This window comes from Channa argus, chromosome 20 (assembly GCF_033026475.1).
Source record: "Channa argus isolate prfri chromosome 20, Channa argus male v1.0, whole genome shotgun sequence".
In the NCBI taxonomy this organism is placed as follows: Eukaryota; Metazoa; Chordata; class Actinopteri; order Anabantiformes; family Channidae; genus Channa; species Channa argus.
Window position 1 is genome coordinate 15205927 of NC_090216.1, and position 22906 is coordinate 15228832.

The 22906-nt window shown below is 40.1% G+C and overlaps 1 protein-coding gene across 2 annotated transcripts; it reads right to left on the reverse strand.

The window, feature by feature from the left end:
• Positions 1 to 3990: 3990 nt before the first annotated feature.
• Positions 3991 to 22832, reverse strand: frmpd2 (FERM and PDZ domain containing 2). 2 transcript variants are annotated; one of them, XM_067488147.1, is made up of 30 exons: positions 21970 to 22832; positions 19379 to 19500; positions 18878 to 19041; positions 18672 to 18737; positions 18399 to 18578; positions 18224 to 18299; positions 17713 to 17806; positions 17289 to 17445; positions 17096 to 17167; positions 16770 to 16944; positions 16529 to 16664; positions 16302 to 16440; positions 15747 to 15899; positions 15433 to 15618; positions 15130 to 15286; positions 14799 to 14991; positions 14472 to 14575; positions 14320 to 14400; positions 14101 to 14208; positions 13648 to 13764; positions 12739 to 12914; positions 12328 to 12426; positions 12035 to 12128; positions 11457 to 11542; positions 11157 to 11352; positions 10458 to 10672; positions 10230 to 10296; positions 9917 to 10132; positions 9578 to 9647; positions 3991 to 4489 (listed from the first exon to the last, which is right to left on the reverse strand). In XM_067488147.1, the coding sequence occupies exons 1-28, from the start codon at positions 21984 to 21986 to the stop codon at positions 10095 to 10097; spliced, it is 3468 nt and encodes a 1155-aa protein (XP_067344248.1). In that variant the 5' UTR covers positions 21987 to 22832; the 3' UTR covers positions 3991 to 4489; positions 9578 to 9647; positions 9917 to 10094. The 2 variants fall into 2 exon arrangements, with proteins under 2 accessions (XP_067344248.1, XP_067344247.1); XM_067488146.1 differs by having other exon boundaries at positions 10230 to 10672.
• Between the last annotated feature and the right edge of the window lie 74 nt (positions 22833 to 22906).

Here is a 22906-nt window from a genome sequence, read left to right on the forward strand (position 1 = left end):
AGGTGGCAGTAGAGTTTTTGACTAGTTTGTTTAACAAGATCTTGGAGAGTGAGAGGATGCCAGAGGACTGGAGGAAAAGTGTACTGGTACCAATTTTTAAGAACAAGGGAGATGTGCAGAGCTGTGGCAACTACAGAGGAATAAAGCTGATGAGTCACACAATGAAGTTGTGGGAAAGAGTAGTGGAAGCTCGGCTAAGGGCAGAGGTGAACATTTGTGAGCAGCAATATGGTTTCATGCCTAGAAAGAGTACAACAGATGCAGTATTTGCTTTGAGGACGCTGATGGAGAAGTACAGAGAAGGTCATAGGGAGTTGCATTGTGTCTTCGTAGATTTAGAAAAAGCGTATGACAGGGTGCAGAGAGAGGAGCTGTGGTATTGTATGAGGACGTCTGGAGTGGCAGAGAAGTATGTTAGAGTGGTGCAGGACATGTATGAGAGCTGTAAGACAGTGGTGAGGTGTGCTGTAGGTGTGACAGAGGAGTTCAAGGTGGAGGTGGGTCTGCATCAAGGATCGGCTTTGAGCCCCTTCTTGTTTGCTCTGGTGATGGACAGACTGACAGATGAGGTTAGACAAGAATCTCCATGGACTATGATGTTTGCAGATGACATTGTTATTTGTAGTGAGAGCAGGGAGCAGGTGGAGGAAAATCTAGAGAGGTGGAGGTCTGCTCTGGAAAACAGAGGAATGAAGCTTAGCCGCAGCAAGACAGAATACATGTGTGTGAATGAGAGGGACCCAGGTGGAACGGTGAGGTTACAGGGAGCAGAGGTGAAGAAGGTGCAGGACTTTAAGTATTTAGGGTCAACGGTTCAGAGCAACGGTGAGTGTGGAAAAGAAGTGAAGAGGCGAGTGCAGGCAGGTTGGAACGGGTGGAGAAAAGTGTCAGGTGTGTTGTGTGATAAAAGAGTATCAGCGAGAATGAAAGGAAAGGTGTTCAAGATGGTGGTGAGACCAGCAATGTTGTTCGGCTTAGAGACTGTTGCACTGAAGAAAAGACAGGAGGCAGAGCTGGAGGTAGCAGAGCTTAAGATGTTGAGGTTCTCTTTGGGAGTGACGAGGATGGACAGGATCAGGAATGAGTACATCAGAGGGACAGCTCATGTTAGATGTTTTGGAGATAAAGTCAGAGAGGCCAGATTGAGGTGGTTTGGACATGTTCAGAGGAGAAACTGTGAATATATCGGTAGAAGGATGCTGAGGTTGGAGCTGCCAGGCAGGAGGTCTAGAGGAAGACCAAAGAGGAGATTTATGGATGTAGTGAGGGAGGACATGAAGTTAGTTGGTGTGAGTGAAGAGGATGCAGAGGACAGAGTTAGATGGAGGCACATGATTCGCTGTGGCGACCCCTGAAAGGGAGCAGCCGAAAGGAAAAGAAGCTCTCTTCATCTGTTTACTCTGGCTCAGACATGTGCGCTTCATCATACAATGTGAACCCAACTATTACAGCACCTTATACTACATTTCTGATTCACTCTGTAACCACAAGTTAAAAAGCTGGTGGATGTAAGAGAAGAGAACACAGATTGATGGATCAGAATTGGTAAAGCCCAGTGCAATGACTCGGTATTCAAATGAGTTTCAGGTGAACTTTGAAGTTTGACTTTCACAGACAGAACGAGGGCTGTAAACCATAGTCCTCATTTTAAAGATGTGTATAAAAATCACTCAAGTTTAGAAGAAGCTTGAAAGACTCAAACTATTCATTTAAGTTTTTCTGCATTAGGAGTAATATGCCAAAAGCCATTTTACATAATTTCTGGACACCACATAAATGTCTATCATATTTTCACTTTATCTGCTATGCCTCTGTGTGGGTAACAGACATAGCCAGAGACATTGTGTTTTCAAGTTGTCCGTCCATACGTCCCTCTATTCGTCCCATTCTTGTGAGTTTGATGTCTTAGTAATGGCTTGAGGGAGCTTCTTCAACCCAAACATTCAACTGGACTCAAGATTCGCGGGGTGTCAAAGATCATGATCACTGATCACATGACGACTATTCGCCCATCCTCATATCCGTCATGATCTGTCTAGAGGGATTCTTTTTTTTTTCTTCAAAATGAGCACAAATGTCTAGCAGTACTCAAAGATGAAATTGTTAGATTTTGATGGTCAAAGGTCATGGTCACTGTGACCTCTTCCCCACCGCATTCTTGTCAATGCTATAGCTCAGAAATGCCCCGAGGAAATTTTACTGCATCTTTTTAAAAAAAACATCCACTTGGACTCAAGTTCAATGTGATTAGAATGTGAGTCATGCATGTAAACTGCAACTTCTTAGTTCTAGTCTATTTTGTTTTGCCAAATCCTGAAGAACATTTCTGGATCAAATAACACGCTGTCATCCCCAGCTCTGTTGTTTGGTTCTGGGGTGGTCAGAGCTTTTTTTTTTTTTTACCAAAACCTACTAACTTCTACTTCTAGAAACAAGGTTGATGAGGGTCACCACAAGAGAAAGCCAAAGCAAAACATTTGTGGCCGTTAAAACAGTAAAAGATGCTTAAACACTGAGGAGTCTGCAGTTTGGCGATAATTACCTTCAGGTTCTGTACTACAAGCAAACACTTTCTCATACGATGAGTCATTTCACCCATTGTTAATAGAAAGAAATATGATTAGTGCAGCTTTAATAGTTATTCAAGTTATCAGCAAATTTAAGTGCTAAGGAATTAACTCAACAAATGCAGTAAACAAACTAAATAGAAATGATGACTTGCTTTTTGTTGCACTCTGGTATAATCCCACACAATGCTTGGCATAGTTAAAAGTGATCTGGGTCCAGTATATTCATCTGTGTCAAATTCCCAGAGCTAAAAGTCCAGCATAACACTCTGTTAGCACTTAATGAAATGTTCCTCAGTGCGTGCAGTCACGCACCACACCACACGTCTGGAAACTCCATGCAGCTTTTATATCATAAATGCTTGTCATAAAATATAAAATATGAAAAATGTCTGATCGTTCTTACTGTGAATTGCACCACATATTTTCTGTCTCACTGTCTCACTACAGGCATTTTATTTATTTTGTAAAGATTATTGGCACAACTCATTGAGCACCTTCTGCCACCTGATTTAATCTGCCACCACCCCCCCCCACCCACGAAAGCAAGGAGACAATGATGTCAGTAGAGAGGACTGGTGGAAAAAAAAAATCCATCGCCGTCCCATCTTTCATTCATCTGTCGACACTACGCACAGTGACCTCAGCAGAGGCTGCAGAGGTCAAGACCATGCTGTCCATCTCTGCTACTCTATTCACGAGTAAACAGAGGCCAGTGTATGGGTGTGCATGTCCATCACAGCAATTACACACACACACAGAGAAACACACAGACACACACACGCGCGCTCACACGGCCTCGTGCCGACTCCACTGGCATAATTAGAAACATTTGGGATCATTTGCAATGGGAACACAAACTCTGATGGGATCCAGATGCACTACTGCATTTCACAGAATACAGGAACCCTTATTTATGAGGGCCATTACTGGCTCCTCACCCAGGGACATGTGTGTGTGTGCTGCCTGGTTTGTCCAGATACTAAATGTCATGAAAATGACATGGTTCATCCATATTCAGGTTAAACTAAGTTTAATGGCTTCAATTTTTGTAAAAATATTTCTGAATTAAAATGTGGCCTTAAATTAACTTATGGTTAAAGCAGAACACAAAGTAGTTTGGTTGTATCTAATTTCTACATACAATGACCTCCCTTTTTTGGTTGACTCAGTCGATGATTTCCTGTGTCTTCACATAATACCATCTAAACAAATATTCTTTTTCATTTAATTTTTTGTTTAGTTGACATGTTAATGTCTTTTTCACTTTCCTATTAAGGCGTCACCCAGCACTGACGATTTCTGTTCATATGCAGAACAGGTTTTCAATTGTGGTGCCAGGCTGCCACCTTGTGGCTAAAAGATTCATTTGCAAAGTTAAAAGCTTATTTAAGACGAGGGCAAAGGATAAAAAAGGCCGTGAGATAGTTACATTTATTTTATTTTAACATTTCATACATTTTAAAATTCATCTTCAGGTGAGCAATTGTTGATGTTTAAGGTCCACACCAAGAATATTGGGGGAATTTTTGTCTCTGAAATGGGGTAAAATTATTTGTTGTAAATCAGCAAAAAATGTTCGTGACCAAATTCACAGTTTAGAATATATTTTCAATTTCTCTCACAAACGTCACCGATTCATCTGTGAGGTTCTCTCTTTCTACAGGTTTGTAGAGTAGAACAGTAGAACTGTGTTTCTGTGGGGCTGCCAAGTGTCTTCTCATCAGAAATGTCCACTTTGCTTTTTTTCCTCTTCAGTTTTCACTGTTTCCTGCAGCAAAGTGTTTTCTTGCAGGTTTCTGTCAGGTCTTTGTTCTCACGTTGTCATGTTGGTTTGGCATGGGTGTTTTACACTGGATGCCCTTCCTGCCGCAACCCTCCCAGCTTGGGACCGGCACAAAGGTGGCTGGGTGGGACCAGACCTGGTAACAACCATACTGAGTGTTATAAATAGCTATATTCATAACAAACCTACCGTCCAGGCGAGAATGGAGAAGACAAAAGGAAATATACAAAAAATAAATAGTTATAACTAAATAAAAAACTAAGACAGCTGCTTTATTACTATTCTGTATTTTTAAGTAGTAATTATTTTTTTGTATTTATTTATTATTTTTACATTGTACATTGTTGACACTTTATCATATATTCACGATTAATTTTCTTTTGTGGGTTGGAATTAACATGACCATCCTGGTGGAGTTTCTCTTCATAAAAATGTATTATTAATCCACAAAACCTGGTTGCACATGAAACCATAAACAGTTTTAGTACTTTCAAAATATGTATTTTATAAACACATATTTCAAATCAAAACATTGAAACCTCCTAATATAATGCACTCCACCAAGCAGCATGACCTCACTAATAAGCAGAATGATCATATTTCTGACAGTTTCAACCTAGATTCTGATAAATTAAAACCTTGTAAAAGTAAAATTTATGGCACAGTTGCTGTTTTCAGTTTTTTTTGCATAAGATTGTAAAAGTGTAACTAATGACATGGCCACTGATCAATAGCAGTCTGTTACAGATACACACTATTTAACTCCTGTTTTCATGTGATTTCCTCTATGCCACTGTAAAATGTGTCATACAAACACAGCAGACTGTGCTGGCAGCTGTGGGAGAATAGGCTCATTTAACTTATTAGATAATACAACCTAAATGTTCTCCAGGTCACGTGTCAGATATTACCGCATGAAATGACAAATGCTTTGGTCAAAGAGTGACTCCAGATTTCAGGGATCCATCACCACCCCAGAGAAATGTAGATTAAAGCTTCTGAGCTGCAGAAAAGCTCCATAATCCCCAAGAAGGTGACAAAACAGGATGAAGGCCTGTTTGTTCAACGCATACTCTGACAGCGGTGCTCTCTCTTCCAGAACCTGCCTCAAAATAAATGTTAGGAACCTTTACTGCAGTTTTCCAGCCATAATTATTTTTCTTATGTGCATATTATTCCCATTGTTTAATTGCCTCTCTATCATAATTGGGTTTTATGGCACAAATGCAGCAGGTGTGACACATAGAAACCTATCATGGCAGAAAATCCAACTCTACTGAAGAGTTGTTTCTTGCTTCCACTGTAACACTTGGTGTCACACAACCAGACCTCTACATCTCACACTACAACACTGTCAGTGTCACCAACACCAAATGTACCAACACAGCACTACAATACTACGGCTGTGTTATCTGGTTTCCATGAGAATAGCATCCAGGTTAGATGTGCAGTGAGGGTCCACTCTGTACCTCAGAAAGAGATGTTGATTGCTGAGCTTAGACAGACTTTTGCTGATGCTGAGAAAATGTCCAGAGATACTGATTCATTATTAGTTTCAATTTGATTGGATGTTTAAAAGTTAAGCACCACGGTGGTGGAGTGGTTACTGCTACGCCCTCACAGCTAGAAGGTCCCTGGCTCAAATTTCCAGTCAGCTTAGGCCTTTCTTTGTCAAGTTTGCATGTTCTCCCTGTGCTTGCATGGGTTTCCTCACACAGTCTGAACACATCATGCATGCTTGGTTAATTAGTGACTCTAATTGCCTGCAGGCGTGAATGAAAAGTGTTGCCTGAAAGTTGCCTACACCCTAATTAGAAGGTAATTTGTGTTTCAGTTGCAGTTATTTTTTTCTGCTCAAACAAAAAACAAGAGCAGGTAAATTTCCACTTTCACTGTCATTAAAGACATTTCCATAGTTTTTCACTTATACACATTTATTGTTTATGGCATCTTTTATCTGTCTCCTCTCTGTCTATTGTGGCATTTATTCTCCTCCTTTCTTACTCAGAATTTGCGATGACTTGCTGATATTATACTTTAAATCAAAAAACAATATTCTGCATAAAAATGTGATTTATTCAAAACAATGTCTGGGTCTTTTTGGACAATAAGCAGCAACTGTGCACCATGGCCACTGGCGGTCTCCGTTAGTTCAGGCCCCACCTCTCAGGTGGAGGCAGCAGGAGCTCAGCGCTGCTCAGTCGAGGTTTAATAAATGAACCATAAATTACTCTGCTCTGGTTTCACAAGAACTGTGCAAAAAAAAATTTAACAATTCAATCAAAAACAACTCAGTAGTGGAGATGAGCAACTACTGAATTTGTTTTGGACATTATAAAAGTCAAGTGCCAGAAACAGGTTGCGTGGTTGACGTTTGATGCTGTAAAATAGTGGTTTAGGTGGGTTATTTGAACACATTCTCGTGCTCGGCTGGTTTCTGCATCATCAGCACACATACTCTCTGCTGATTCCATATAAACTCCTGCATGTTGTGATCACCTCAACAGCTTCTCATCCTGTCCTGTGGTCACACTAATTTCCATGAGGTTGGACTTTAGGTATCCATTGTGAAATGTCACACAGTCTAGACATCAAAGGCAGCTTGTGTGGCAGGTGTGTTTCATGTCATGGATGTTAGCTCATGCAACCATCTCCAAGACCCTCTTCAACTCTCTCCATGACCCTCTCTGCCTTCACACAGTATGTCGATGGTCACACCAGGGAGGAGAAGACACTGGACCTGATGTACTCAAATGTTAAAGAGGCCTACGGCTCTTCTGCATTACTGATTACATCAACTTCTGTGTTGATATCTGTATACCGACAGAAACTGTCCGATGCTTTCCAAACAACAAGCCATGGGTCACCAAAGACAGAAAAATAATCCTGAATGACAAGAAGGCAGCGTTCAGGTCAGGTGACAGGTTAGCAGTGAGGGAGGTCCAGAGGTGGCTGTTAGTAAAGCTCAAACAGGTGAAGGATGCTTACAGGAGGAAGCTTGAACAGAGGCTCCAACAGAATATACCCGAGCAGTCTGGAGGCATCACTTGATATAAGACCAGCAGCCAGAGAACAGGGGGGAGTGTGGATAAATCTAATGATTTTAATACCTTTTTATTAGATTTGATGTGCCTCATATCCACCCCCAAAGGAGCTTCACCACAGGTGCCCATGTCTCATCCCTGCATGACTCGAACACCACTTCATCTCAGCAGAGCTGATGGAGTCAGCCCCAGGGTTCGGAAACTCTGTGCACCACAGGTTTGTGCCAACGTTCAGCATATCTTCAACCTGAGCCTGCAGCTGGAGAGGCTGCCTGTGGGCTGGAAAACATCCTGGTGCCAGTACTGAAAGTGGCCCGCCCCAGTGTCCCGAGTGACTCCAGACCTGTGGCTCTAAACTCCCTCATCACGAAAGTGTTGCACAGACTGGTCCTCGACTTCCTCCAGTTTGCTTATCAGCCTCAGCCTGGGGTGGATGTCATTCTCTTCCACCTGCTACACCTCATCTACACCCACCTGGACAAGCCTGGGGGGTCTGATTTCTAGCATAATACTCTGACTCTATGTTTTCCATTACAGCAATAAGAGGCAGCTACTGTACAACTGTGCTGACCAGCAACAGGTCATAACCAGCTGGCAGAGTTGTATCACAGCCTCAGGATTTATGCGTAACTCTTTTGCTATTTTAACATCTTTATGTAGCCATAAGCTGTCAGTTTTCACAGTAAGGTTTGGGTTATGGCTGAACTTCAGTGTGCAATGTATGGATATCCCCTCCCCCCCTGTATCCTGTCCAGGATAGACGCCTTCAGGACACAGCATGTGTTTCCTAAGATTTTAGATAGAACCACCAAAATGCACAGTGTTCAGAGGCCTGTGTCTTCCACTGTCTTCTTTATCAACATTATCCTGCCCAATACCTGTGAAGAGGAAACCAGCCTGCTCTTACTTATCCTAGAATTTAATCGTCTTTCATTTTAGATTTTCTTCACGCATGAAGGAGATGAAGGAGAATATACCGTAAAAAAGAAACTGCTTTTTTTACTGCCAGCGCAGGAAATAAGTCTTGCCAATATCTTGAAATGGATTAGTCTGGTTGCGAGCATTTTCCATCATATACCGGCATATTGAATATCAGACGTGTGTAACCATACAACAAAAAGTTGCCAGCAAGAAGTTCAGGATTTATATTTTTAGGTTTTTAACCTTTTTGTTCCAATAATTTTAAAGCAGAAAAATGGAACTGTAAAGTTCACAAGATGAATGTTTATATTTATAATGATACATACATAATACACTCTCTTCACCCTCACATCACACACGTTTCCACAAATAGATGTAAATACAGTCACACAGTCTTCCAGAAGAATGCTAATACCTCTGGCAACTGTTTTAATAAGAGCATAATCAGAAATTTCTAATAAATACATCTCATAAAGCTCATAAGAGCATGTCTTTTTGAAGGTGGAGATTTAAGGTGAACAATAGAAGAGACTAAAGAAAAGCCTCCTTGTGTTGTCCCTCTCTCAGACTGACAGTCATATGACATGACTTTCATTCATCGTCATAGTCCAGAAACCGGTTCTGAGACTTTCACATATCATAATGATCATAATCGATAATGTAGTGGAAATAGCCACTAGAAGATGCTAGTGACCATAAAAACATGCTCATAGTCAGAAACAATACCTAGATGTCAGTCTATGCTTCGCTGGTCCACCAGCTAAACTAGCACCAGACCAACATTAACCGGTATAGCATAGCCTAATTTATTTCTTACTCAAAAAGCTTTCTCCTTTAATGTTGATAAGCGGGACATTTTTATTAAATTGAAAGTTGCATTGTGAATGAGCAAATTAAAATGACGTTAATATGTACTTTTCTTTTTGGTACTCATTTCAATTTTTTAAAAACTGAGCCTTTAACAGGATAAATTGTTAAGTTGTTCTTATAGCAATAATCTGACTTCTTTAAGTACAGACTTTCTTTGTCTATTTGTCTATAGGAATACATAAATTCCATTTGTTCATTATGTCTTGTTAAAAGGTGAAAAGAAAGATGCTTGAAATAAAAAATTCTGCACTGTACCAAGGTTGCCCTTGGTGTTTGGGTGGGGCCATGTATACAAGTCAGTAATAACAACAAAGAAATACTGTCAGTAGTAGTAAAAATATATGTGTGTGTGTTTGTGTGTAGAGAAACAAATAGCATGGAATGCTCACTTTTGGCAATAATGTCAACAGGAGATCCATCAGGCAGCAGCCATGGCCAAACACAGGACCCACTTGATCCCTGCATGAGGAAACACAGATTGAAAACTATGCTTCTCCGTTAGGTAAAATTTCTGTTTCCCTTTCCCTGAATATTTTTCTTTTTGTCTCAGCTTTTGAAGATAAAAAAGATCCGAGTACATGTAAACAAGTCATTGGACTCCTCGATGTTTTTGTGACAAGGACAAAAATGTGAAAACTTTTTAAAGAGTTTAAAAAAAAACCCCACTCTGGATGGTTATCAGGAAGGTCTCATGTCCAGTCAAATCACATCACATCATGGAACATCACCTTGCCGCAGTGCTGGACTCCATTGAAAAGATCAGCTTAATGCTCTTGTCTACTGATGACAACACACATATTAACCACGCTTTCCTCTGTGTCCGGTACCACTTCCTAAATGATCACAAAGCACAGCGTTGCCTCTGAACATTTGCTGGTGCGGGTTCAGTCTAACACTGGCGATCACTCATGTGCCAGTCAACTGATCAATGGAAGGAACAATCCCTATGGAAAACAGAGAAGTGATGGAAATCCTTTATTTGGGTTCAAACATGTGTGTGCGTGTTTATGTGTGTGTGTGTGTGTGTGTGTGTGTACGTACCTGGGGCAGGCCGACAGAGTGTTAACCGGACCTCAGGTGGTGAAGTCTTGAACAGCTTTAGAACCTTCTACAGAAAGAACAGACGGCTATGACAAAAACTGCACAAAACAAGTTAGTTTTGACTGTTAATTTACATAACCATGAAAATGAAAGAAGAAAAGAACTTTGACTAATTTGATCAGTGAAAGAAATCAAGGGCTGAGTGAATTTGCACGAGCTGGCACATACAGGATAGGACAGATCCTTGAGCGACTGGCCATTGATGGCCAACAAAACATCCCCCTCCTTGATCCTGCCACTTTCCTGAGCCGGCTGGTCGGGGAAAAGCTGCTTTATCCGGATCATGCTGCCAAATTCCCTTGTGGGCGGATCCAATTCGCACATTAGGAAACTAAAGCCCAGGCCGTTGGCACTCTTTGTCAGGGTCACATCCTGGGTGTTGTCTAAAGGTTTAAGGTGGGAGGAAGGAGGTGGGGAAAGGATAACAATAGGTGATTGAAAGGTCAGGAGTTCAGGAGGTCGGTGTTTTGCAGAAAGAAGGCGTATAGGAGAAGTAAAGGGAAGGCAACAACTTAGCTGCTTATTAAATTAAGTAAGTAATGCTTTTATTATTTTTGTCTCGCTAACCTTTAATGTTAAAAAAAGAGTAGAGGAAATCTACTGTTCCATCATTCAGAATTAATATGTGGTGTCTGTCACTCCTCACAAGGATGCAAAAAGATCAACATCACTTGGACAGGGGAGTGAAGATAATGTCTGTCTCACTTGAACAATGAGACTTAAGTCTCTCTGATAATATAGATTTTTAAAATATATTCAGTAGTCAACAATATGTAGCGTAACCTTAAGTCACTGTCTTTTAGCAAATTGTTTGCTTGTTAAGACAGATTTATTGCATTTGTATTAACCTGAGACGAGGTGTCTTACCATCGCTGACAAAGCTGTAGTCCTTGGACTGGTCACTCATCGCTTGTGGGACAGTACCGATGGATGTGCAGCTGGGAAGTCTCAGTTGGCTGGTTGCCGGACTGATGCGCTGCCTGCACACACTGCTACTGATGTCTGCATTGAGAGAAACCCTGGGCGCGTTAATTGACTCCCTCTTCACAACCAACGTCACCACCTAGAGAAGAGGAGCAACAACAATGTATGTCAGAGCAATACGGTAGACTTTTGTCAGTGTAAATAAGTTATCGTGCCTCTCTAATAATTTATTTTCTCTTCTACCTCTCCAGTTGTACTCAGGCACTCCACAGCCTGCTCATAGCTGAAGCCCTGAAAGTTAATGCCATCCACCTCCAACAGTCTGTCACCTGTAGCAGTAAAAGAAATACACACACATAATTACATTATTTAGCCATTCTTACTTGTTATTACTTTACTGAGTGTCGTAGCAGATTCTTATATTGCTTTGCAATCTAATTTTTTATCTCTTGAAATTATCAGCCAAATGCCCAATTGTACAGACCACTTTTCATGTTTTAGTAAGAACTGGATTTCAGCCTCGGTGGTAAACACCATTCCTGGAGCTGTTCTTTTTCATGGGAAAGCCGTGCAAAACTGCATCTAAAGTGTTTTATTTAGCCGCGTGATATTATGTCATGAAAAGTAGCAAAAACCCAAACTGACATAAAGGATATTTATTTGCCAATCCATAGTGCATCCTACAATCCTGTTAAAAGGCCGTGTTTTTGAACATACCCCTATAGGAATTAGCTCAAATCTCTTATCTAACTCCTACCATGAATGCTACAAGGACACATGTAGGCATAAGCATCTCTGGATTTGACACTGAGCCGTAATACCTGCACGTACGCGTCCGTCTCTCTCAGCGGCCCCTCCAGGAACAAGGCTCTTAATGTAGATTCCTCCATTAGAAAGGTTTGTGTTGACTCCACCCTGAATCATCAATGACAGGCTTTTAATTAATCTTTCATTTCTGAGTGGGTCAGCAACACCCCTACGCATAGCAGGATAATCATTAGTAACATAAAATTCTACCATTATCTACTATTACAAACATTAACACAAGGCTGAATCTAATTGTTTGAGTCTTCTTTATGGTGCCATTTTTCACACTGCCATCTCATAAACTCACAGAAATGCTAATGCCCAGACTTCCTGCCATCTTCCTGAGCTCCACAGTTACCTCCTCGGGCTTCACACAGCTCAGAGGACAAGACAGGGAGCAGCTGTCCTGAATCGAACGCAGACACAAGTGAGTTTAGTTCCGATCAGAACTAGCCCATCATAAACAAAAGCAGGATGCAGTGGCCTTTAGTTTTATGGTTTACTGTTGGTTTTCTAAACTCAAAAATACAAGCTTAAAGGTGGATTTGCTTCATAGGCCGTTCACCGTAATGAAAATTAGAATAAGCCTCACAGGAGTAGGAGGCAGCCTACAGTAAGGTTGTTAGTATTGTTGGTTAATTCTGACCTCCAGCCTGTGTCATCTTGAGAGATGTCAAACAAATGACAGTCTCACCTTAACCACAGCAATGATAAGTACCTGTGTACCGAGAACTCGTACACGACGGGGTATGTGCAGCCTGTTGCCGGTCTTTGGCGTCATCATGACTGAAATGATCTCATCCAGGCATTCGTCTCCTGAACGGCTATCTGTCATGGTTTGAGATTCGCTATTTCTCAACGCAGTAGACTGTGCACTGTTAGGACTGAGAGGGGCTGGAGAGAAAGAAAGTGAAGGGTCCCAGTTACTGATAATAAATCAATCTATGCAGTGAACTGAAGAGTGATTAAAAAAAACATGACAAACTATTGCTTTTGGTCTTTTCCCCTTATCTGAAGGTGAATCTTCTGTAGATCATAAGGTTATTACCTCTGTCATGTCTTCATAGTAATGTTAAAGGGCTACAAAGCTAGAGACAGTTAACTTAGCACATACTGTAGATTATGGAATATATTTTTATGCTAACATACAAAACCATAAACAAAAATGTGATACTATGATAAATCTTGGCAAAAAACTCAGTTTGCACCTAATAAGATACACTAAAACTATTTCTTTTTAAAGACCTGAAAACAATAGACATTATGTTGGTTTTGACCAGAAAATCTATTATATTGACTAGTAAAAATGAACAATTTCAAACATTTTCAAAATTATCACTATGTATGTATGCTGTATGCTGTATTAAAACAAGGAGCCATTTTGAGCTTTATATGATACAGAATACACAGTAAAGTCCAATACATTTTTTTGGCTTATTCTATATTTGGAACAAATACTACCACTATGAAAAAGACACTGTTCAACGCAAATAAAAATCCTAACAGATGCATCAGGAGAGGGAAATCACTAAACCTGTAACCCTGCACAGCCAAACAAAGCAGGATAATGGTCACAGCCACTCCATCATTACGCACATTTAAAAACACACATATGGATGCACATCACCTTTTGGCTGTGATACAATGAGCTCCACTTCCTCAGGGCTGCTCTGCATGACCTCCGCTGCCTCATTGAAGGTGACGCCCTCCAGGCTGATGTGATTTAGAGAGATAAGACGTCCACCTAAAGGCAAAGGTCACACCTAAATCGTGCTGGTGTCCAGTCACAGGGTAGACCTTTAAAGACCTGCCCTACGGACACTTTCCATACCCTCTCTGTCCTCATTTGCATCAAAGCATATTCTCAGCATCCATTTTTCTTAAATGAAAAGTCAGAACAGGTTAGTTTACTTTGAAAAAGGAAATGGTTGAACATAACTCATAAGTCTCTATAATATTTACCTGATTATGGAGGCTGTAGGATATTTATATGTGCATTTGATTTATCAAAAGATTTCTACAAAACACTAGTATGTTGTGTCACAGTGTTTCTAAAGAGAAACCAAAATTGATGCTCTACCTGATCGGATGCGTCCATCTTTATCAGCTGGTCCACCAGGAACAATGGATGCAACAAAGATGCCCAAGTCATAATGGCCAACCGTGTCCTCCCCGACTATCACTATACCTGGATAGACAAAGGGACGTTACTGTAATTGCAGTATAGTGTAGTGCAAATAATGCACCAAACACTGAATTTAATCAAACATTCAAGTTGGTAATGGTGTGTTACACGTACCCAAGCCAAGCTTTGGGTCTTTTTTTAAAGAAACACATATAACTTCTCTTTCTGACAGTGATCCTAGTTTAGTTGGAGTCTCTGTAAGAGATAAAAAGACATTACATATACTTTACAAACACAAACTTAGACTGAATAGGGATTAAATGTACCTCTGGCAGCTGGGGAACCAGAGGGTGCTTCAGATCCGCTTCTCTGAGAGAATACTGGGGAACGAATACCAGTGCTGCGGCACAAACTGCTGTAGCAGGTACTGCTGAGGAATCACATAAAGAGGACATTTGTGATAATGACATTGTTAGATAATTAAAGCTTTAACGCTTTTCCTCTTCCATGCATGTCTGGTAGATTTCTTATTGATACAGTGTTAAGTTTCTTCTTTTGCAATGTTTGTTTCGAGTTACTGTAGGAGGAACTGGATTATATTAGCATCACAAAACTTTTGAAGTTAGCCTTGCACCCGTCATATGACTATGTACCTCTGCTCACTGAAGCTGCGCTGTTTGAGTCGGGCTTCAATCCTGGCTGCGACATCGTCACACAGCTTGGTCAGAGGCTCGTCCTGGGGCGTGGTTAGACCACTGTCATTCTGAGGTGTCTCAGAACACGAAAAGGACTTTAGTTGGTTGCTCTGAGCACGGCACACTGCTGCATACTGCACAATGTTCTCCTCTGGAGGCGAAGAAAAAAATAGTAATAAAAATGATTAGTGAAAAGTCCTAAAGTTGTATTACACCTTTTAATGAATGTCGTTTTTTCTGTTGAGGTCTACCACCCAAACACGGGCTTCGCTATGTTACAGTAACTTACCGGAGACCAGGCTTTGGCTCAGGTGGCGTGAGTTCATCTCATTGTTGAACTTATGTTGGGCTGAACACAGGTTACACAGGTATTTGGCAATCTTTGACCTCTCCGTGATAAATGTATACTTCTTGCTGCCTCGGCTCTCTATAACAAATTTACGCCTCTGAAGAGACAAAAAGGAAAAAAATTCAGGGAAAGGGAAACAGAAAGAAACATCAGAAGCAAACTAACTTTTATTTGATAGAAATCAAAATTTGAGCATTTCATACTTGAAAAGGAATCAAATTAAAATGTCATCACTCCACTCACATGAGAAGAGATGGTTGCGGTTTCCCTCCAGTAGAAAGTCTGACTAGTGGATTTGAAACCATCTTTAACGTCATAGACAATGACTCCTTTGGCACAAACCCCGAGAATGATCTCTCCCTCTAGAAACCTTTTCTCATGCATCACATGATGAAAGAAGACACCATATTCAGGTAACTGCTGGCACACCTACGGGGGACAAATAAACAGTGGCAGCTGCTGTACTTTGTTGCAGAAATGTGACTTGCTAACTACAATCTTCAAATTCCAGGCTATGGTACAAAACATTTTACTTTAAAATTTGACTATATTGGAACCTTGAGGAACTCGAGCTCTGACTCCTCTGTGAGCATCTGAGCATTGCTGGTATGAAGTCGTAGCAGCTCCCCCCGAATATAAGGCAAGGCACGTTTCTCCATCATGTTCTTAGAGACATACTGGTCAGGGCGGTAGTAGTTCTTACCATACACCTGAAAACAAGACATTCAAACCCTTTTTATGCAATACAGGAAATATTTTGCCATTACAATACAATGCCATTAAATTTTAAAATTGCACATCATAACAATTTTAATGAACAAATGAAATGCCGATAGGGATGAGACTAGAGGAGTTATTATCTACCCTTTTTTCCAGAAAGAACAGAAGAGAGTTCATGGGAAATGTATGCTTCCACTTGTCTCCAACCTTAAAATCTTACAATCATTTTGTTCATCTCACTAGCACTCAACTTGTAAAAAAACTGTTGTAAAATGTCGGAGCTTTGCCAAAATACAAATTTCAACGTCATGCTGATGCCAAAGTAACAACATTTATAAACTTATAAACTTTACATATATAGACATATAGAAATTTAGCTTTAGGTGCCAAACCTCAGGCATGCAGTCTCCATATTCCGTTTGCAGGGCTAAAGCTCCCAGGTATAGAGCTGTTTCCTCATGGCAGGAAAGCCTGTCCTCCAAAAGGTCTCTCCTAAGCTGGAGGTAATACTGGTGACGGGTCTGTTGGTGCCTGGTGGAGAAGATCACTAATGTTCATAGGATTCTCGTGGACTTTATCAATTTGTGTTTGGTAAAAATAAAAAAAGAGTGATACTTACAAAAGAAGTGAAATGTCATTGACAAAGAATTTAACTCGGAAGTAAAGGACAAACATGACTGTAGGCACTTTCTTCCAGCTGTCTGGAGCAATTTTAGAAATTTTGGTGTCGTTGTCCACAAAGAAAAACTCATTATCTGAGCAGAGAATAGAGGAAAAAAATTAATTCAGGCTGTTTTGGCACTAGGCACTTTTTCTTGGGTTATGACACATGCACATGAATGATTTTCAAACCTCTTTACCATCAATATAAGCAAGGCCAAAGTAAAAATGTTCCACAAAGTTGGAATGAGCCATAATCATGTCGAAGACGTCTCCTCCTCTGGAATCCACCTCACACTTGACCAGGAGGCTTTGACCATTAGGCATCATCACACTCAGCTCTCTCAGTGTGCTTGGAGATTTACCTTTCTTTGACTGAACGAAGAAGAAAATAATTCTGAGAACAAAACTAATCAATATGAAAAAACAATAAGAAAAAATATCTGATGCGAGTGATCATCCAAATCTACCAAACTGCCATAAACAACTCAATAACAAAATGTCATTTCTTCTTTTAAGAACTCACCACAATGGACCCAGGCAGCTCTAAGACAATCTGTGGCTCATCTAACATTTTAATAAACTCAGGACCCAAGTCCTGCAATGACAAGGTAAATAAAAATATATTTTTCCTTGTTTATAAGATTTTAATGAAATGTGCTAAAATTTTGAAATATTGTTAGCATATATGCTAATAATAAGTAATTATCTTGCATCACCTTCAGTTTTTTGTCAGTCAGACTTGTTGTGGACTCAAGCTGCTTGATGGATCTTGAATTGGAGTTTCTGTTACCATCCATATATGGACTACAGGGGCTGCGCCTCAGCTGCTGCCAGCTGCCGTAATTCTCTCTGTGTCGACTTCCTGGGAGAATCCTGAGAAGAATAAGTTGTCCTTTCACAATCTGATGGCAGCCAGGAGCTCTCACTTAAGACATGGCGGTGCACAGACAATACTTTACATTTTAACAGCAGCAATTCCTTCCTATCTATTTTTATGCCTCTTTTTCCACCGTTCATTATTAAAACTACTACAAGCATTTTGTTTACTCTGAAATAAGCATGTTATTTTACAGTGTGTTATATGATACTGGACCAGTATGACAAATGTGTGTAAAATATGTTTCAACACGCATCACATACCTTGTAGTCTCAGATGGATTAGCTGCTCCAGAGAATGATCGTGTTTTAAAGACCTTCCTCTTTAGCACCCATGTTGAGTTTCTACAAGGGCCCCCTGAAAAACATAAACAGTGATACCACGTCCATTCCAAAAAAAAAATAGGAAACAGGTGTGAAAAGCATGGCTCCGTTTAAAGATGAATCCATTCACTCTCTCCTATTTAACATATGTGCATATTTTTGAGATTCACAGCTGCTGCAAGGTGAATTTGATACAACAGAGGCAGCTAGTCCAAGCCTTTCAAAATAAAGCTCATCTATTAGCACATCATTTTTTTTTTTATTTCAATTCAAGAATTGACTACTATTTCTTGCATATATAACATGGTTTAGGTATTGTTATTGTATAGCTAAGCCAACATAGTAGTGGTACCAATATTTTCATCTAAGTCCAAAAAGAAATTGAATGTGCCCATTTAAAAACATATCAATAAATTACTTGAAATATCAGCAAAAGGGATCTGCTCCTTACTGTGCAATTTGTCCCTGACCATTTGACTGCGGTCTGTTAGCTGGGATCCATTTTCAGCCACGGACATATGATCAACCTGTAAAGACATGACTGTCCATTACTCACCTGTACATAACCTCACCTTACCATCTGAAATCCAACCAGTCTTTCACTCGCTCACACTGCGGACACTCACAGAGTTTCTGTAGGTGTCTTCAACTAGCTGTCCGATGAGGCATTCGACATGAGGCAGCATCGCAGCCCTGTGGTGAAGATCACAGGTCTCCAGAACTGTTAGGAGGTTGGTCCTCCTTACTGACAAGTCATCGCACATGCTCAGCAACAAACCCTCCAGCTCTGCACTCAGCTGGATGGGCTGTAAAGAAACACATGACAGCAAGATTGGATGAAGCGCAAATACTAAAAATGTTCAAAAGCATTATTTTATGCCAGAGTAAAAAAGACCTACCTGGTTTTGAGGTAGATGATAATCAGCGCACCAATAAAGAGTCATCCCCAGTGAGTACACAACCATCTGAAAGAAAGCAGAACAAGAAAAACAATAAATCACATGTTTCAGATGTATCCATGGACCTTTGGGTTAGAACAAAATAGGACTGAATATTTTTGCAATAGATATCATCACAGCAGCAATGCAAGTAGAAACTGTCCAACCTTTTCAGCTGCACTGCTTGTGGAGGCAGCATGACCCTGTTGGACCTCTGGAGCTCTGAATAAGTCCACGTCTTCACATCGAGCACAGCTTTTGAAGGCCAAACTCCCACTGGCTGACAGTAGCACTGAGCCTGGACTCAGCACACTGCACATGTTATGTGAACCTAACAGCAGAAAGCAGGACATAACCTGGTGACATTTAACCAACCGAGGAGATTTAATTTCATAACGTTTGGCTATTTCTGCTTGCATGCAACGTATAATTATAACTTGTTTAAAAATGATCTTGGTCAAAGCAATTCTTGGATTAAGCCCCCATTAGAGCAAAGAGTGAAAAATCCGGAAAAACGAAAAGGTTACAGAACAAAATGGAAAAGAGTATTACACTTGGTAAGTGTCCTCAGTTGGTTTGAATGCTCTTGAATGCTGCCTTGAACTAAACGTCTGGCTCGGTAAAATGTTGTGAGAAGGAAATTGCAGATAGTGAGTGGGTTTCGTTACCTTTTTTCGAAATGTCCAGTAAGGCCTCAGTTATGGCGAGCAGCAGACCCCAGACCTCATCCTCATCTAGTGGTGAACCTCGGGCCTCCAACACTTCTGCCAGGGTCACAAATGTACCCATCCTGAGAGGATACACACACACACACACACACACACACACACACACAGAGAGACAAGAAAAAACAGTTTGCATAAATTCTGAAAACGTTAATTGTTACCCAATCAATATGTAACACTGTTCCCAGATCAGTTTAAAATAAAGGGTGGACAGAGAACACAAAAATAGTCGGGTGGACATTTTGACACACAGTTTGTGAGCAAGAGCCATCTAGAGTAACAAAAGTTTTATGTTTTGTGAAAGGGACCTGCCTGCAGACAAAACCCACAAATTGACTTTAACATCACCTGGAAATTGTTCTCTTTCTCAAGAGAACATGTTTTGGGATTCTTTGCCTCTTACGGTGGATATCAACTACTTTCTGCTTACCCCAACTTAATGATGATAGGATTTAAGTAATTTAATTGCCTCACCCAGGCTTGACTTCATGCCTACAAACTTAAACCATCTGCCACAAAATTAATACTAAACCTTGTTGGTCCAAGTTTGTCCTTTAAAAAATAAGTATACAGGGTCACTGACTACTATCAGTTTATCAGTTATTCGTGTTTTTAGTTAATCAAATCTAGCCCATTTAGGGTCACTGTATTGTGAACTAAATAACATAACACTAAATCATATGCAATGAGTTCAAAAACTCACAGCCTTGTCATCCCTCCGTCCCTATTACTTCTAAAATTCAAAGATTTAAAAATCGTAAAAACAAATCAGACTGTATTTTTTCTCAGCCATGTCTATGCCCTAGAACACACACTTAGTTAAGCAGTGAAAGCATTTCAGAGTCTACTCCTGCAACCAAAGGTTAACTGAATTGTGGAATGCTTAACTGTTCAGAGTCCACAGTGCTACTTCTCCCTTTTCATGTAAATGTCAGCTAAAAATGCACCTTTAAATTATTAGCATTCAACTGATTTGTACAGTGGCTACTGGCAAATTTCCTACAATTATTTTAGTTGTTTTTGATGGAATCATATTCCATCTGTAACCACTTGTCTTGATCAGGCTCACAGTGGTGCTGGAGACTATCCCATCTGTTATCTGGCAAGAGGTGGGGTACATCCCAGACAGGTCTCCACTCTGTCTCAGGGCCAACACAGAGAGACACACACAGACAGACAACCATTCACACTCCCATTTATACGTGCATGTCTTTGGACTGTAGGAGGAAACTGGAGTACCTGGAGGGAACACATACTGTAAAATCGAGGGGAGAACAAGCACAGAAATGCCACAGCTGGCTGGGGATTCAAACCATACAAAAGTGCTTTAGCATTAATGTTCTAAATCAGATATTATTATAGTTCAGAGGGAATATGTACAGATCATTTGCAGATTAAATCGGAACTTTGTAGGTTATGGGAAAAATAAGGAAGAAGTCCTTAATATGAAGGTAAATGGAGGTAACTCTTTTATTATGGTGGATGGAAATTTGCTGAAATTGTTTTTTATTATTTTGTTTACAACCAATAATAACAATAACATGAGGGAAATGTAGCTAAAAACACCTAAAAGTATCATTGTGGTTCTCAGTAAACTGAACCCTGAGTTTTTAATAATTTTTTTGACAGATTAATATGGTACCAAATGGTAGCAAGGCCTCCTGGAAGCATTTTCTTTTTGTTTTGATCATTATCATATCACGATGGAAGAATGCTTATTATATCTTGCCTCAACATTTTTTTTCCCCCTGCAGGGTGTAGAGCTTTAGAAGAACCTGATGTGTATCTCTTTCATTCTGTGTCCCCTGTTACACGTGGACAGAATTATAACACCAACAGGAGCCAAACACGTTACAGCAGTTTTGACAATTCTCGTAATCGTGTTCAAATTGATGTACTCTGGTTTTAAGTCAGTAAACTGGAGTTGTCTACATTCTAGCTGCAATAATAAATATAATTGTCTGTTTTGTAAATGAAAGTTGAAAAGAAAACATTACTGCAAAAACAGAACACTGAACAATGATAAGAGGTTATGATGATAAGAACATTAATTACATTTAGTCATTTAGCAGATGCTTTTATCCAAAGCGACTTACAAGTGAGGTACAAGGCAGCAAAAGTCTAAGTCAAGGAGAAAACATCAAAGCAAAGTCCTTTCAGAAAAGCCCTATCAGAATTATAAATTGAACATGTTTTTAATTCATAAAACATAATCCACCAGATAATGAAACATCTTTGCATTGCTAGCACTTTAAGAGCTAATGACTAAGTATTATATTAACTTTGAACTGGCTCTGGGCGAATTGACCTTTGGGTTTGAAGCTTCCCTCAGTGGTACCCCTGCAAACTGACTCCTACAGTGTTACTTCTGGACGGAAACTGATGTTACAACAGTTGATATGAGGAATAAATTACAAAAGGCGTAGAAAGTCATGCACCTGCACATAATCTGCAAACATTCATTTCTATGTCTACAGGTGCTTTGATTATAATGTTGTGATTAAAACAATGCTTCTACACAATCGGTGACCTACCTTTTTTCATATAGCATAAGAGGTTCCTCTTAAACTCCTTCAGCCATCCGCCACTCTAATCCTTCCTCTTATTATGCATCCCCTGCTTCCATCCCACCCACCTCTCCCTGGTCCGGGTGCTTTTGTCCATCATGGCAGCTTGTCACACATTGTCATTTCCTCATGACAAACCCATCGCCTCCACAGAAAGAACATATCAGCTCCTTACCATAGCACTCACAAGTAATGATGTGTTGTTCCTGTGTTTTTCGTCATATTCGACTATTTTTAGACTGGGGAACATAAGTACATAATTGGATTGCAGGACAAGCAAACAGCAGATGAGGCAGCATAGGACCAATCCATTGTGGGCAGCACTGGAGTTAATCTGATGCTTTAACTCCAAGTGACACATGAATTGTCTCACTTTCTATCAGTGTCTGACACTGACGAAAACACAATTTACTGGAAAAATACATAGGGGTCATATACTCCTAATAACACATTAACTATAATATTGACTAAAAGATATGCTGGGTATGATAAACCTTAGTAAAAGATTCTACTTAAAAATATGCAAAGTAAAAGGAACAAAGTAAGGTATTTGTTTATAAAGTCTTGCAAATTGAGATTTTCAAAACGTATTATAGCTTATTAAAGGCCTTAAGGTTTCTCAAGAATTTGGACAAGTAACATCATGAGGAATTAAATTGTCATTTGTAATACTTACAATTGGCAAGTTTATATCTGTATTTGACTTACGTAAAGGTAGCTACTTAATTCTTACATTGGGATGTATCTCATGGGATAAGCCCAAAGGAAAAAATAAAATAAAATAAAATTATGAACATGCTCATAAGGTTAGTATATTCCTGTTGTAGGCGGTGCCATTTCAAAACGTTGCCAAATCGTCGCTTCCGCTTTCCCGGAGCCGCAGCCGGGAACACGTAGGCGGTCT